Here is a 13859-nt window from a genome sequence, read left to right as displayed (position 1 = left end):
ATTTACGCACGCAACAGAATCTCCAGACGCACTGGAGCGCGCCTTACGCGCGCACCTTCCCCGGCCCAGCGTCGCATATGTGCTGAGTGGGACGGAAAGGCGGCGTTGTGCACATGCATGCAGCTCTGCCAACCTTTAAAGGGTGCACTTCAACACGTTCGGACGACTTCTCTCTTCACGCACTTTGATGGGGACTTCGACATTAAGCAGGGAAAATGCCTGTGATGAAAGGATTACTTGCACCGCAGAACACCTTTCTGGACACTATAGCAACGCGCTTTGATGGCACTCGTAAGTTTGCTTTTCATTACATTCCTCTCACCTCGTCTAGCTGTCTAGTGGTTTCAACTTCTGGGGTATAGTATTACATGAAATGCAGCGTTTATTACAGGCGTGTCATTAAAACTTCACTGATTTGATTGTTTGGAAAACACTTCAGTACAGTTTAATGTCTATATAAATATAATGACAGAAACTATTTATTTAATAAAAGGTACATACACTTTTATGTATACTGTGCATTTCAAATTTACTCATGGTCATGGCTTATTTATTTCAAATATCAAGTTACATCAAGAAGCATCTAATATTTCAAAAGGAGGAAGAAGCAACCCCTTCTCCGGGTCTATTACTGATGATTCAATACCATGAGAAAATGCGTATTATCTCAGTACTGTACAGTAATACACTGTATTTGGGTCAAATGGATGACACATGGTGAAGTAATTGTATTATTTCTTAAGGTGAGGCGTTTTTACAGAGCAGGCCATGATATGAGGAATTATCCGAGTACTGTATTCCTCCAGTATCTGGGCTCTTTCACCAGAACATAGTGTTTCAGCACCACGGACAGTGTCCAAGAGGCGACATGTGAAAACATGCACTTATAATAAACTTTAGGGCTTTTTAAAACACATTTTGGTCAGCTTTTTTTTTTTTTTTACCAAGGGGCAAGTCCTGTATAGTGTGTCTGGCGTGTCACTCTCACAATCGAGTTCGAGTCTGAGTTTTCAAAAGCATGCATGTTAGGTTAACTGGAGAAATTGTCCATGAGTGTGAATGTGTTGTCCACCTACCTACCAAGGTGTACTCCATTCCTCACCAGTGACCCTAATGAGGACAAGTGCTATGTATATAAAATGGCTGTATGGAAGTCTTGTAAGGTTTTATAGTATCAAATTTAATTGGAGAGGTTTGGCTTAGTACTGATATTAATCATATGCAAGCAACAGTATATGTCCGTTGTGCATCTCATAACACAATCTTATATTTCGGTAAAAAAAAAACCACAACTACTTTTAGCCTTAAAATGCCAATGCAACCTTTCCAAGATGACATTTTTGTTCAAACCAAGCTAAAATGATAAGAAGGATAAGCTAAACAGATTCACTTCTACATCCTGATAATAAAATACCAAGTGATGTAGGAGTAAAGAAAGCTTTTTAAAAAAAAAATAGAGAACAGAAAGTGTTTGCTAAATACTGCAGAAGAATATACAATGGAGGTGCATGGTAAGTACATGGTAAGTAAAGAAACATGTCACTCCAGTCTTAAATCAACCATATATGTGCCACCTGACCCTGGACAACCTATTTGTACCTGCGTGTCCACACCCTTCCTGACCCATAGTCTCTATTTCCGTCTACCTAACATTCTGCAGCTTCAGCAGTGTTATGCTATGACTTAAAAAGCAGGTGAAATGTGAGGCGGTTGCTTGGTTGCTTGCACAGTTCTAACACTAGGGAATTGTTTCCGGACCTCTAGCACAAGTGGTTTGTCAATGCCGTCCTTGAGCCCGAAAAGGAGGGAAATTAACATTGGATTTCAACTGGAAGATGGTGTACACTGGAGGCAGCAAGGCTTGACGGGACAAATTGGGTGTGATGGCCTTGCCAGGAGCCAATATAGGAAGGTTCACTGCTGCGCTATATGCTATGCAACACCCCCCACATGCCTTTGACGTCACCTGAAGCCTAAGAAGGCAGGTCAGACTTTGAAACGGCATGGTCTGACTCTACATACAGCGTAGCATTTGCTTGATTAGCTTTTGTTTAGCGTGGCCTGAAGTACAGTAAATCAGATGCTATGGAAAGTGTGTTGACTGTAAACTGTCATAATTTCCCTTAAGAGGTGTGAAATGGCACTCTTCCCCACATGCTCAGTGAAGTAACGCTGATGAGGAATGATTCCAGAATGTATACGATGGTGATCATTTCAGTTGGCCCCTGCCTTCCTTTTGCTGAATATTTGAAGGAACTTGCCACTTTACAAACACTTCCTCAATTCATTTGGTAGATAAGGACTTAAAATATGAGTCGTTTACAGTAAAGCTTGTGATAGGTATCTCAAATATACAGTATATCGTCTCAAAGTACAATACTAAAGATATGACACTTTAGAGTAGATTACTACTTACCAAGATAATTGAGTCAGGCGTAGGGTGGCGGTCAAGTCATGATCTGGGGCTGCATGACTGCTGCTGGTACTGGGGAGCTCTGGTTTATTTAGGGCAGAGGTGTCCGCAGTGGGGCCCGCTGCTGGTTTTCTATTGGCCCATGGCACTACTTTGTCATAACTACAAGACAAAGCCAACAACAGAAAACATGGAAAATTTTACAAAATGATAGGGGAAAAAAGCTACAAAAGAAAAAAACATCTCTATGTTCCTGCCGCAAGGCATGCTGAGTAGATTGTGGTACGCTTTCAGAAAACATTTTGCCGTATTTTGTAATTTTGCTAAATATTGCTAAATATGTTGAGGAGGTTGTCAGAGAAATAAACAAGGAGTTAACATACTCTTGATATCGAATGTTTCATTGTTCATAGTTCATATGTTGTTGCAGCTGGACTACCCAGCATGCTTTGCGGCCATTGGGAAATATTCATTCATTTTCATTTTCTTCAAGGGTCGCGGGGGGTGCTATCCCAGCTGTCTTCGAGCGAGAGGCGGGGTACACCCTGGACTGGTCACCAGCCAATCACAGGGCACATATAGACAAACAACCATTCACACTCACATTCATACCTATGGTCAATTTGGAGTCGTCAATTAACCTAGCATGTTTTTGGAATGTGGGAGGAAACCGGAGTACCTGGACAAAACAGGGAGAACATGCAAACTCCACACATAGTGGGATGGCCCAGAGTGGGATTGAACTCAGGTCTCCTAGCTGTAAGGTCTGCGCGCTAACCACTAGACCGCCGTGCAGCCCCCATAGTTACGTGATGTGGATATTTTGTTTGTGTTTCGTTGCACCGTGAGAAAGTATGCTGTTTCTGTTTGATGCCACCTCCACATAGACGGTCCTTTTGACACATTTTTTTTTAACCCACCAGCCAAAAAGTATACCCACCCCAGTTTTAAGGGCTAAAACAGTGGTACACATCTGAAAGAGACACAACTCACTGTGACAGTGTAAAACAACAACACAAAGCAGTTAGAATGCAAATGTAAGTAAATGTCACTTCACTGAAGCGTGTTTATTGTGCCTTTCCAGTTGTTGTGATTCCAGTTGTTACCCCATGTGTTGATGTTATTACGGCAATGCAATCAGCACAAAGATACAGTACTTGCTGTGGAGCAATAATGTCACTCAGTGGGGAGATGGAGTCCATATTAGACCACCCTGCAGCTAAATTCAACTGTCACTCCACTGAAATAGAGGAGAAATAGAGTAAAGTTTCCCGGTGTGAGCCTCGTGTACGCCACTGTGGACTGTTTGTCGAGACCTTTATTTGATAACTCCCAGCTCTACTTTCCCTTTTCGGTGTTTTCTTTGACAATTGCTGATGGTAATACTTGAGAGAGCAGCGTGTTCAGTGTGCATGGGGAGGCTTGTTTGTGTATACGTGAACAAAACGAGGCTGTGCATGTGTGCAAAGACAGATGAAGACGCAGAGAACCAGAAAAAAAAAAGGAAAGCAAGATGCATTTTCAGCACTTTGCTCTCGTGCGTCATAGAACTCTGCTCTGAGTGCGCATGAAAGCTCATTTGTCTCTGTCTATGAGCAGAAGGCCACTAAAGAACAACTTTTACTCTCCAGTGATGAACTTTTGTTCAATGCAGCGCTACTAATTAAGTTGTTAAAAAGATTCTGTGGGGATCCCGCTTCATGAGAAACACTCCGCCCCCCCCCCACCCCTTTAGATGAATGTGTAAAACCTCATCAGAGTATCTTCGACTATAAAGGACTCCATCTCTCTTAGATCTCTGAGTCCAAGTTGTTGCTGTCCCATTGACTTCTTATGACCTGCAGGAAATAAAAGAGAGTAAGCTAATTACCAAGTGTGAAAACCCACCGACCAATGTGATTCAGATTGATCCGCTGGAGATAAACTGGGTTTATTCAGGCTGTTGCTGGAAGGGAGAATACTTTTGCAGCCTATGGAAACATGTCACAAAAAGTTGCGTGTGTCTTGTCATACCATATCATTCATACTATATCGGCCCAAACATAAGAGGTATAGGAATACTAATTGTTAGGGCATTTTTCATTGAGTTGAACTGCTAAATAACCTGCCATGGGGCCAAAGAAAGTTGCGAGTGTCAGCGCTTTGACAAAGAACGTGAGAAAACTCACCGCAAATTACAAAGACGGCGTCCATGTGGCCGGTTTTACCAGGATGTACGAGAAGTCCACATAATAATAACTTGAGGTGAGGTCTACAAGTGATGGGGATGCTCCCCACACCTGGGGGTAGCCAGTTGTAATAGCGGCTTCTTTACAAAGACACATGGTCAAACTTTTTTTTAGGTCTCAGTTTTTCGTAGACTAGCTTGTGTTTACAATTGGATTAAGCCAAATTGTGTGAAGGCAGATCTAAAAGTTGTCTGCAGGCAGAGAGTGACGACTGAAGGAAGTAATGAGTGTAGTTATGAGCCTGTGAGGGAGTAATCAATCATCATTGACTGTTGTGTTGCAGGGTGCACATGGGGCTCTCACTTCCTGCCAGTGGATTGGCTCGACTGCTCCCCATTTTCTCCAAATTCCACTTAATAGTGAGCCTTTGTTGTTGTGAAGACATGGAGGGATTGTGGTAATATTAAGTCAGTATTTGTATTTTAACATTGTAGTTATATTATTTGCCTACATGAGAGCGGTCTTCCTTCCTTGCTGCCCGGCCTGTGTATGGCTTTATTTGAATAAAGAAATTGGTTATAAGACAATGCCCACGAACAATATTCAGCCTCAGCCCTCCGATGGTCTTCACAATCATTAAGCCACCCATCTTATCAAGACGCAAACTGACATTGGAGATTGAAATTCATTATTAAGCAGCATCTCGATTTAAACATTTATTGTAGCGCCCCTCCAGTGGAAGTTCCGATCACATGGCGTTCTCTCGCAATAGGCGTTTATTGCTTTTCGGCATGCAGTGAGAAATGAACGGCAATGAAAATAATGAAATAAAGGTGAAAAAAATGCTGAATTAGTTCTTAAGAGAAGTTTTTCGATTGCTTGTCATTCAATGCAGTGCAACACTAGTCTACGTCAGCAAAACTGTTTTAAAGAAAATTTACATATTTTTTAAATTATATTACCAACTTAATAATTATTTTATCAATTTAAATACACATAATATATATAAAATTGACTGACTTGTAATGGCTGTAATAATAATATATAATAATATAAAAACTATATATTTTCATATTTAAAAGCATGTTTAAAAAGCACATTAAAAGCACATTAGAAATGTGATGTGTTATTTTTTTTAAAGATAAATTATGTCACATTATCACATAAGGTAGGTAGGATTTGTGCAAGGAGAGAACACTAATATTATGCTACACTGGCCAAAACTAATATTTGTTATTTCAAATTGAACATTGAACAGTTTTGAACTATAACTCATGTCTGTATAATGTGAGAATATATAAATATTGAAACATACTGAATTAAGTAACATGACAATGAGAATAAAAACTGCCTCAAGACTACATGCTCTACCTAATTACAAATACCGCAGGTTATATACCTATAGCCCGCTCTCAAAACAAGCATGTGGCAACATACAAACGGGTACAATTATTCACTTCCTTCAACAAGTAGTCATTTAATGCAAGGCAGTCTTCATCACACCTGGCTGTGTCCTCTCTGTAAGGTCACTAGACAGCTTTATTGCTGCGCACTTAAAAATGGACAAACTTCTGAATGAGAGCAGCCCTAGTCAGTGCAGCCACTCCGTCTTGTTAAAGTGCCTAATTAGCTAGATTCCACCCTTAATCACCATTTCTAATAGACTGTCTGCAACCATCGACAGCGGAAGCCTGGGATGATTGGTACACTCTTTAGCCGTAATGAATTCCTGAACGAAAATGACTAGGGTGGCAAGAAAAAAAAGAGAGGATAGAGAACCTGACAATGCAAGATATTTGCCAGGGAAGAAGTGTCGGATTAGGCTTCACACATTTCTGGAATGTAATGACTCTTTGTTATGTGTAATTTGGTAGTAGCCACAGGGATGGTGCCTAAGAGGTGATTAGGCCTTTTGTCTAATGATTTTCTCTCTTAGCTTATTTTCATCTGAGGAAATGAGCACTGTGTGTGTGTGTGTGTGTGTGTGAGCACTGTACACGAGGCTCCGTTTATTACCTCTCTGCCAGGCGAAAAAACAGGCATGTTGACGGGTATTGTTTTGATTACCATTTGTTGATGTTGGTTATTTTTTTTGGTGTAGTTCAGTTTCTCCTTTCTCTTTTCACGAGGGAAGCATTCCTGTTCCACAGAATACAAAGACTAGCATGTCATTCATCTACTGTATATCTACGTTTAACTAACTTGATACAGGGCTCATCTTAACGCAGATATTCATTTAGCATTGCAACACCACAATGTAAGATCTTACGTCGTAAGATTAAAGAATTTTCTTTAAAAATTATGACTTTATTCTCGTAAAATAAATTTGCGAGTAATTAGGACTTCATTTGCATAAGATTACAACCTATTGTGCTAATTTTTTGGCCCTTTGTATTGAGTTATGAACTCCTCCACATGATAACCAGCACACAAAGCTTTATAGTTCTTCCAGAATCTGCACCTATTCGACTGTTTTTCTTTCTTTTTTGTTCTGTTTTAATGTATTCCACCCACGGCCCACGTCCAGGCACACCCACTCTGCTGTGGTTGGTCACACTCGCGCATGCATAAAAACACTTCCGGTTTGTGTCGCTAACTTTGATAATAATTTGAGTTGATAATAAACAGCGATTTTTCTTTTTTGTTTTTTGGTTGTCTAGTATATGTGCCTCTGGCTGGCAACCAGTCCAGGGTTTACAGCCTCTCAGCTGGGATAGGTGCCAGCATACCCCCATAGAGTGGCATAGAAAAAACCCCAGATGGATAATAATTATGGCTGTCAAAAATAACGTTAACCGATTTAATTCATCACATTTTTAATGCGGTTAACACGAGCACCAGAGCGAGCACACATCACTGTTATGACGGCATTTATCTTTAGTGGTGATTAATCATGATTAATTTTTTAATGACGATTAATTAATCTTTTTAAACAATAATTTGATAGTCCTAATTTTAATATGCACGGCGGTCAAGTGGTTAGCGTGCAGACCTCACAGCTAGGAGACCAGGGTTCAATTCCACCCTCGGCCAACTCTGTGTGGAGTTTGCATGTTCTCCCCGTGCATGCGTGGGTTTTCTCCGGGTACTCCGGTTTCTTCTCACATTCCAAAAACATGCTAGGTTAATTGGTGACTCCAAATTGTCCATAGGTATGAATGTGAGTGTGAATGGTTGTTTGTCTATATGTGCCCTGTGATTGGCTGGCCACCAGTCTAGGGTGTACCCCGCCTCTCGCCCGAAGACAGCTGGGATAGGCTCCAGCACCCCCGCGACCCCCGTGAGGAAAAAGCGGTAGAAAATGAATGAATGAATATTTAATTTTTTCTTGAAAAACGAACACTATTTTCATAAGATTATGAATTTGATTGCATGCTTTTCCACAAAGTGTGAAACCATTTTCCTTATAACCTTGCAACCTTAAGCTTGTAGTACAGTGTCGCCTTGACACTCCTTTCCATTCACATCCTTCTATCGTTCTTACCCAAACACACGCTGCTGACTGCAGGAAGTGCAGCTTGCCACAATGGGGTCGAACAAATACTTGTTATTTATACTTTAATATTGCATTGTAGTCATGGAAAGCACATTTCAAGGTTTTCTATTAAATATTTTGTAGCACTATATCAAACTATCAAACTGTCCAGCCATAACCTTGGTTGTTGTGTCACCGGTCACTATGGCAACTCCAGGATGACATTTTTTTTTTCTTAGCGGGTACAATATGTGACTGCTTTGTATTACTTTCTGAGAGGCCGTGGTGAATGTCTGGCACAGGGGCAAGAAGATGTTCTCATCCATCACTTCATTGTTCCCAACACTTTTCCCCCTACACTCCATCTCCGTCTTTCATTATTGCTCCTCTCAAAGCTCCATCTCTCTAACTACCAACCTTTGCTCTCCCTTCACATCAACCTCTGTCCTTCCCTCGCCCTTATCCGTCTGTCTCCCCCTTTTTCAGTTTCGGCTTGTACGTTCTCTGCTTGCACACTATCCATCTCTTGTTCTCCCTGCTGTTTCACCAACACCTTTGACATCGCCACTCCTTTATTCTGTGCTACTAGAATGGTTTCCCCCCACCGTTGTGTGAATTGTTGTTGTGCTTTAAATAGCTTTGGGGTTACTTTAGATGCCGGCATAGGAGTATGTGCATATAGAGTAAGACAAATTGGGAGCCCAAGCACCACCATTCATTTTCTACATTCTTAAGGATCACGGGTGAGCTGGAGTCTATTCAAGATGACTTTGGGTGAGACTGAAAAACCACATATGCAGAGGGAGAATGAGTCAATTCCAAAATCAGCTGGAATAGGCTCACAGATCAATGATAACAAACCTGAATGAATAAATGAATGAGTATTTTTTATAAAAAGCTGCCTACTGCCTTCTCCCTACTCATACTTTTTTTTTTTTTGCATTGTTCTTCCTTCCTTGCTCTCTCACCTCTGCCGCCATCCCTCCCTTCCTCGCCCCTCCAGTGGGATTTCCTCAACAGCTGTCATGCAGTATTGTGAGCATGAAAGGAGATGATCTATGGGCTTGCGCACAGGAGCAATTAGGCTAAAGAAATTCAGAGTGGAGAGAGAGTTTGCGAATGGGAGATGAGGAGGAGGAGATTCAAACAGAAGGGAGGGGAAAGGACAAGCCGGAGAAAAGAGCTGATAAAGAGATGATTCAGGCTTTTTTTTGAAAGGAAGGAATATGGTCAAAGCAAATGCTCTCAGGTGGTAGCGCAATCAATGATAAGATAGCTGCAGTTCCGAGGGTACGAAGAAGATGAAGAGTAATTAGGCAGAGAGATCCAAAACAGTGGGAGGGATGTAGCTGGGAGGAGGCAGGGAGTGAAGGTTGATATGGGAGGAGGGCGAGGGCAAAGGAAAGCAGGGGAAGGGGGCCAAAATGAGAAAGAGAAGGGAATTTTGTGGGTTTGTGGTCTAGCATGAGACATTAGAATGTGAGGCACCAGGAAAAATAGGACAGGAAGGTGTCTTGGGTAGAAGGGAGATAGCATCTGTTTTACTTTGATGTGTATAATAGTATATAGGAAAGGCACTGTATCTATCCAAATAACTTACTAATTACTTTGATGGAATCAAATACATTTCTGCCAATCAATATAATGTTTCGGGTGGCACGGTGGTCTAGTGGTTAGCGCGCAGACCTCACAGCTAGAAGACCAGGGTTCAGTTCCACCCTCAGCCATCTCTGTGTGGAGTTTGCATGTTCTCCCCGTGCATGCGTGGGTTTTCTCCGGGTACTCCGGTTTCCTCCCACATTCCAAAAACATGCTAGGTTAATTGGTAACTCCAAATTGTCCATAGGTATGAATGTGAGTGTGAATGGTTGTTTGTCTATATGTGCCCTGTGATTGGCTGGCGACCAGTCCAGGGTGTACCCCGCCTCTCGCCCGAAGACAGCTGGGATAGGCTCCAACACCCCCAGCGACCCTCGTGAGGAAAAGCGGTAGAAAATGAATGAATGAATGAATATAATGTTTCAGAAGTAACAATACAACTGAGAAATGTTGAGGACGTTGTATTTAACAAGTACAATATAGAAAATAGGATGAGTGGTTAGCGCGCAGACCTCACAGCTAGGAGACCAGGGTTCAATTCCACCCTCGGCCATCTCTGTGTGGAGTTTGCATGTTCTCCCCGTGCATGCGTGGGTTTTCTCCGGGTGCTCCGGTTTCCTCCCACATTCCAAAAACATGCTAGGTTAATTGGCCACTCCAAATTGTCCATAGGTATGAATGTGAGTGTGAATGGTTGTTTGTCTAAATGTTAATTTTTTTTCAAATGTACTTCAAAGATATAAATACTGGGACCATAAAAATAATAGTAATGATACTACTCAGTCACACACTGGTGGGTTTAATTTACATCTGGATCGACCTGCTCTACAGTCTGAACGGTGAGGCCAAATACTGTATATGCGACCGATACATTATTGGATAAAAATATTTGCTCATGTAGGCAAAAGGTATTCACGTCATGTGAAAATTATTTTTAACAAGTGTCAGTGAAGCGCCTCACATCAAAAGTCCCACCACTCCTGGCTCCGACATCCACCTACACGCTCCTCGGAGCAGTCGTCGCAACAAGTTCTCCACAGACCGCCATAGCCAAATGTCTTGCCATCTTACTTCTCAACATTAGTCATTTGGTAAAAAAAAATATTTTGACTTCCGTTGCACAAAATCGTGCATAGGAGAGCACAAATTCTGGCAGATGTCCGTAAAGCGTGTTTGTGTTCACAGTTTTTATGGTAACGTGAACGACAACATAAAAGATTGGGTTTTTAACAAAAAATCGGAGTTGTACATCATACCCTGAAAGAAGTACATGAAGTAAACAGCTTATTTGTCACTAAACCCACAATCCAACATTGTGACTATTTTACTGTAAATATGAGTTTCCTGTCAATGACAGCGTCTAATGCACACAATCCTGCCTTCAGACAGGCTCCAGGCCTTTACAAGGGGGGGCCCTTGGAGGCCACACGGGTACTGTTGGTGTTTGCTTGCCATGAGAAGCCTGAGGGGCCTCACGACTGACAGCTGGTCCCAATGCAGTGGCCGTTTGTGACCATCTGTCTGGCCTCTGCATTGCTGCTGACAACACATTCTTGCTGTGTGTTTGCTTTCTGTATGAAATCATTCGCAATGGATTCCATTCACTTATGAGGGCCGCGGCTACAATTTCGATATTTCTGTACCGTTGTTTTTTCAGACTAAGGTTGTCCTGAGATGCCATATCAACAATATGCACGTCTACTGTATGTGTGTGTGTGTGTGATACATATCATATACAGTGAAACACAGTATTTGTGGAGCCTATATTCCAACATTTCACTCACTCTATCCTGCACAATAAAAGCCCCACTCACCTGAAGGTGCCATAATTCATATTTTTATAGAGTTCCCACAAGCGCGGAGGAGCGTTTGATTGAACACAACATCTAGAGGGACGTGTATGAGGCTTTTTGTTCTCCACTTGCGCTATTCCCAGACGAAATTTAAGCCACGGTGGTTTGCTTCCACAAAGCCTTGACGTGCTACATGAAACAATTAAATACCGGTGTTGTTGGGGGGGAAATGAAATTACTGATGCAGAAAATAGATTTTTGTAATGAAATTATTAAAAACAAGTCACTTTACAGGATGCATCGTGCTCGGCATATTAGCACGATCACTTTGTTCAGTGCTTTTTTTAATGCAAATGTGTGTCTGAACGCATCTAGTATGTTGTTCTTTGCGTGTATGAGGCATTTTTCATGAGTAACGTTCTATTTATAATGCAACTGAGATGCCAAAATGAGCACCGTGTCTGCATTGCATTCTCCATTAACTGTACAATCAGTACAACTTGGCATTATTGTACAAAATAATTACAACATCACAACATCTCACAAGATTAAAACTCGTTCTGACAAAAATGAGTCGTGAGCACTAGGCCTGGGATGATAATTAATTAATTAATTAGTTACCGATCATCAACAATAAATGGAAATGAACTTGATCATTTTGCCAGCCTTAATATATTGCCATGTGCATGGGTGTCTGTTTTTCCTCACCTCTACTTGGCTCCGTAGAACAACGGCATCAACGGAGTGAGCCCTTCTGTCAGCCATACAGTCTCTTTGTCTTGGCGGGTCGAGGCGGGGCCACTAGGGCAGAGGAAACTGGATTATGTTATTGTAAAAGTAATGTTAAAATCTTTTTGGATTTTTTTTTTCAATTCATGATGATGTATTTTGGTTTAGAGTGATCGCATTTGACATCGATAGGCTTGTCATCATCATCAATGGACACCAAAGCACAAGTATCAATGGAAAAAACAAATACTTGGTCAACCTAGAACTATAGTAAATTGCAAGTTGCTCACCCCCATCTTGTCTTCCTCCCATAGATAGTAACTTCATACTGGCCAACGCTCAGGTCTCCAAGGGGTTCCCCATCGTCTACTGCTCTGATGGCTTCTGTGAGCTCACAGGCTTCTCCAGGGCGGAGGTTATGCAAAAGAGCTGCGCGTGTAAGTTCCTGTACGGCCCTGAAACCAGCGAAAGCATCATCCTCAGCATTGACGACGCCTTGGAGGGACGCAAGGAGTTCAAGGATGAGATCATGTTTTATAAAAAGACAGGTGAGCACTGTTGAATTACCAGTAGTAGTAATGTTGTAGAAAAATTAGCCTATGAAAATGTGCCAATGTGAGCTGCCTGTGCAATTCTCCATAAAGATTGTTCCAACAGATGCCCTTAAAGCAGGGGTCTCAAACACGCGGCCCGCAGGACACTAGTTTGAGGCCCCTGCCTTGATATGAAAGTTTAATGTTAGTGCGGCCCGCGCAAATTTGATATGGATGCTGTATGGTATCATGTACCCAGAAAAAATTATTACGTTTGATTAATGTTCACGTTAAAAGTTAAATAACTGTTAATAGTTATCCTCCCTATCCGTGTGGAAGTGGTAAGTTTTTGGCTTTTTTTTTAGTTCAAAGGAAATAACTTGGAGGCTACCGTTTAGGTCGCTAGATTTCTAGTTTGCGAGTTAGCATGTGTCTCAAGACCCTGCAGTTGCGCAATATGTTGTAAATAAAAAAAGAGTATAAATGTGAATATAGTCGTGATTTGTCATGTCTACAGGGCTTTAATAATGCTTTGTTCATTTTAATCCGAAAAAATAATTTGTCTACCCACCAACTATGTATATGTGGTTTCTTAAGTTTTTATTATTTGCTGTTTTATTATTATTATTATTATTATATTCATTTATTACTGATTGATTTTCTTTATTCTTGATTTATTTATTTATTTTTCATCTTATTTTGTGCAGAAAAATAAAAATTAAGATATTTGAGAACAGTGGAATGTTTTATCAGAGCTTTTATTGTAGAAAATCGGAACCAAAGCACTGAAAAAGTTTGTATATTTTTCTGTTTTTAATAAATGCATTTCTTTTTTTTTTTTTGGAAAACCTGATGTGGCCCAGTCTCACCCAGACCCTAGCTCCAGTGGCGCCCCAAGTAAATTGAGTTTGAGACCCCTGCCTTAAAGAGTTGTAATCCAGCTTTTAATTAGGCATACTCCGATCAGGGTTTTATGCTGCTGATTCTGACCATGATCATCGCCCTTTTAAATCGTAATAATACATCCAAAACGTAAGGAGATGTAAATCCAATGATAAATATCTTAACTTTTAACTGTTAAGAGTGCACGGACATAGTGATATCTCCTGTATATATTATTCACAAAATGATGGTACTTCTCAGTGTCTA

At 41.1% G+C, this 13859-nt stretch overlaps 1 protein-coding gene across 1 annotated transcript in view; it reads left to right on the top strand.

Moving 5' to 3' along the window:
- Positions 1-181: 181 nt before the first annotated feature.
- The window catches only part of kcnh8 (potassium voltage-gated channel, subfamily H (eag-related), member 8), a 36599-nt gene continuing 22921 nt past the window's right edge, over positions 182-13859 (top strand). The window contains exons 1-2 of the mRNA XM_058047750.2: positions 182-291; positions 12492-12725. Coding sequence (XP_057903733.2) covers positions 216-291; positions 12492-12725 — 310 coding nt within the window. The 5' untranslated portion in view covers positions 182-215. The remainder of the gene's footprint in view (positions 292-12491; positions 12726-13859) is intronic.

This window comes from Doryrhamphus excisus, linkage group LG7, assembly GCF_037039965.1.
Source record: "Doryrhamphus excisus strain RoL-2023G ecotype Guam linkage group LG7, RoL_Dexc_Guam_v1.1, whole genome shotgun sequence".
NCBI classification, from domain to species: domain Eukaryota; kingdom Metazoa; phylum Chordata; class Actinopteri; order Syngnathiformes; family Syngnathidae; genus Doryrhamphus; species Doryrhamphus excisus.
This window is presented reverse-complemented; position numbering and strand designations above follow the sequence as displayed.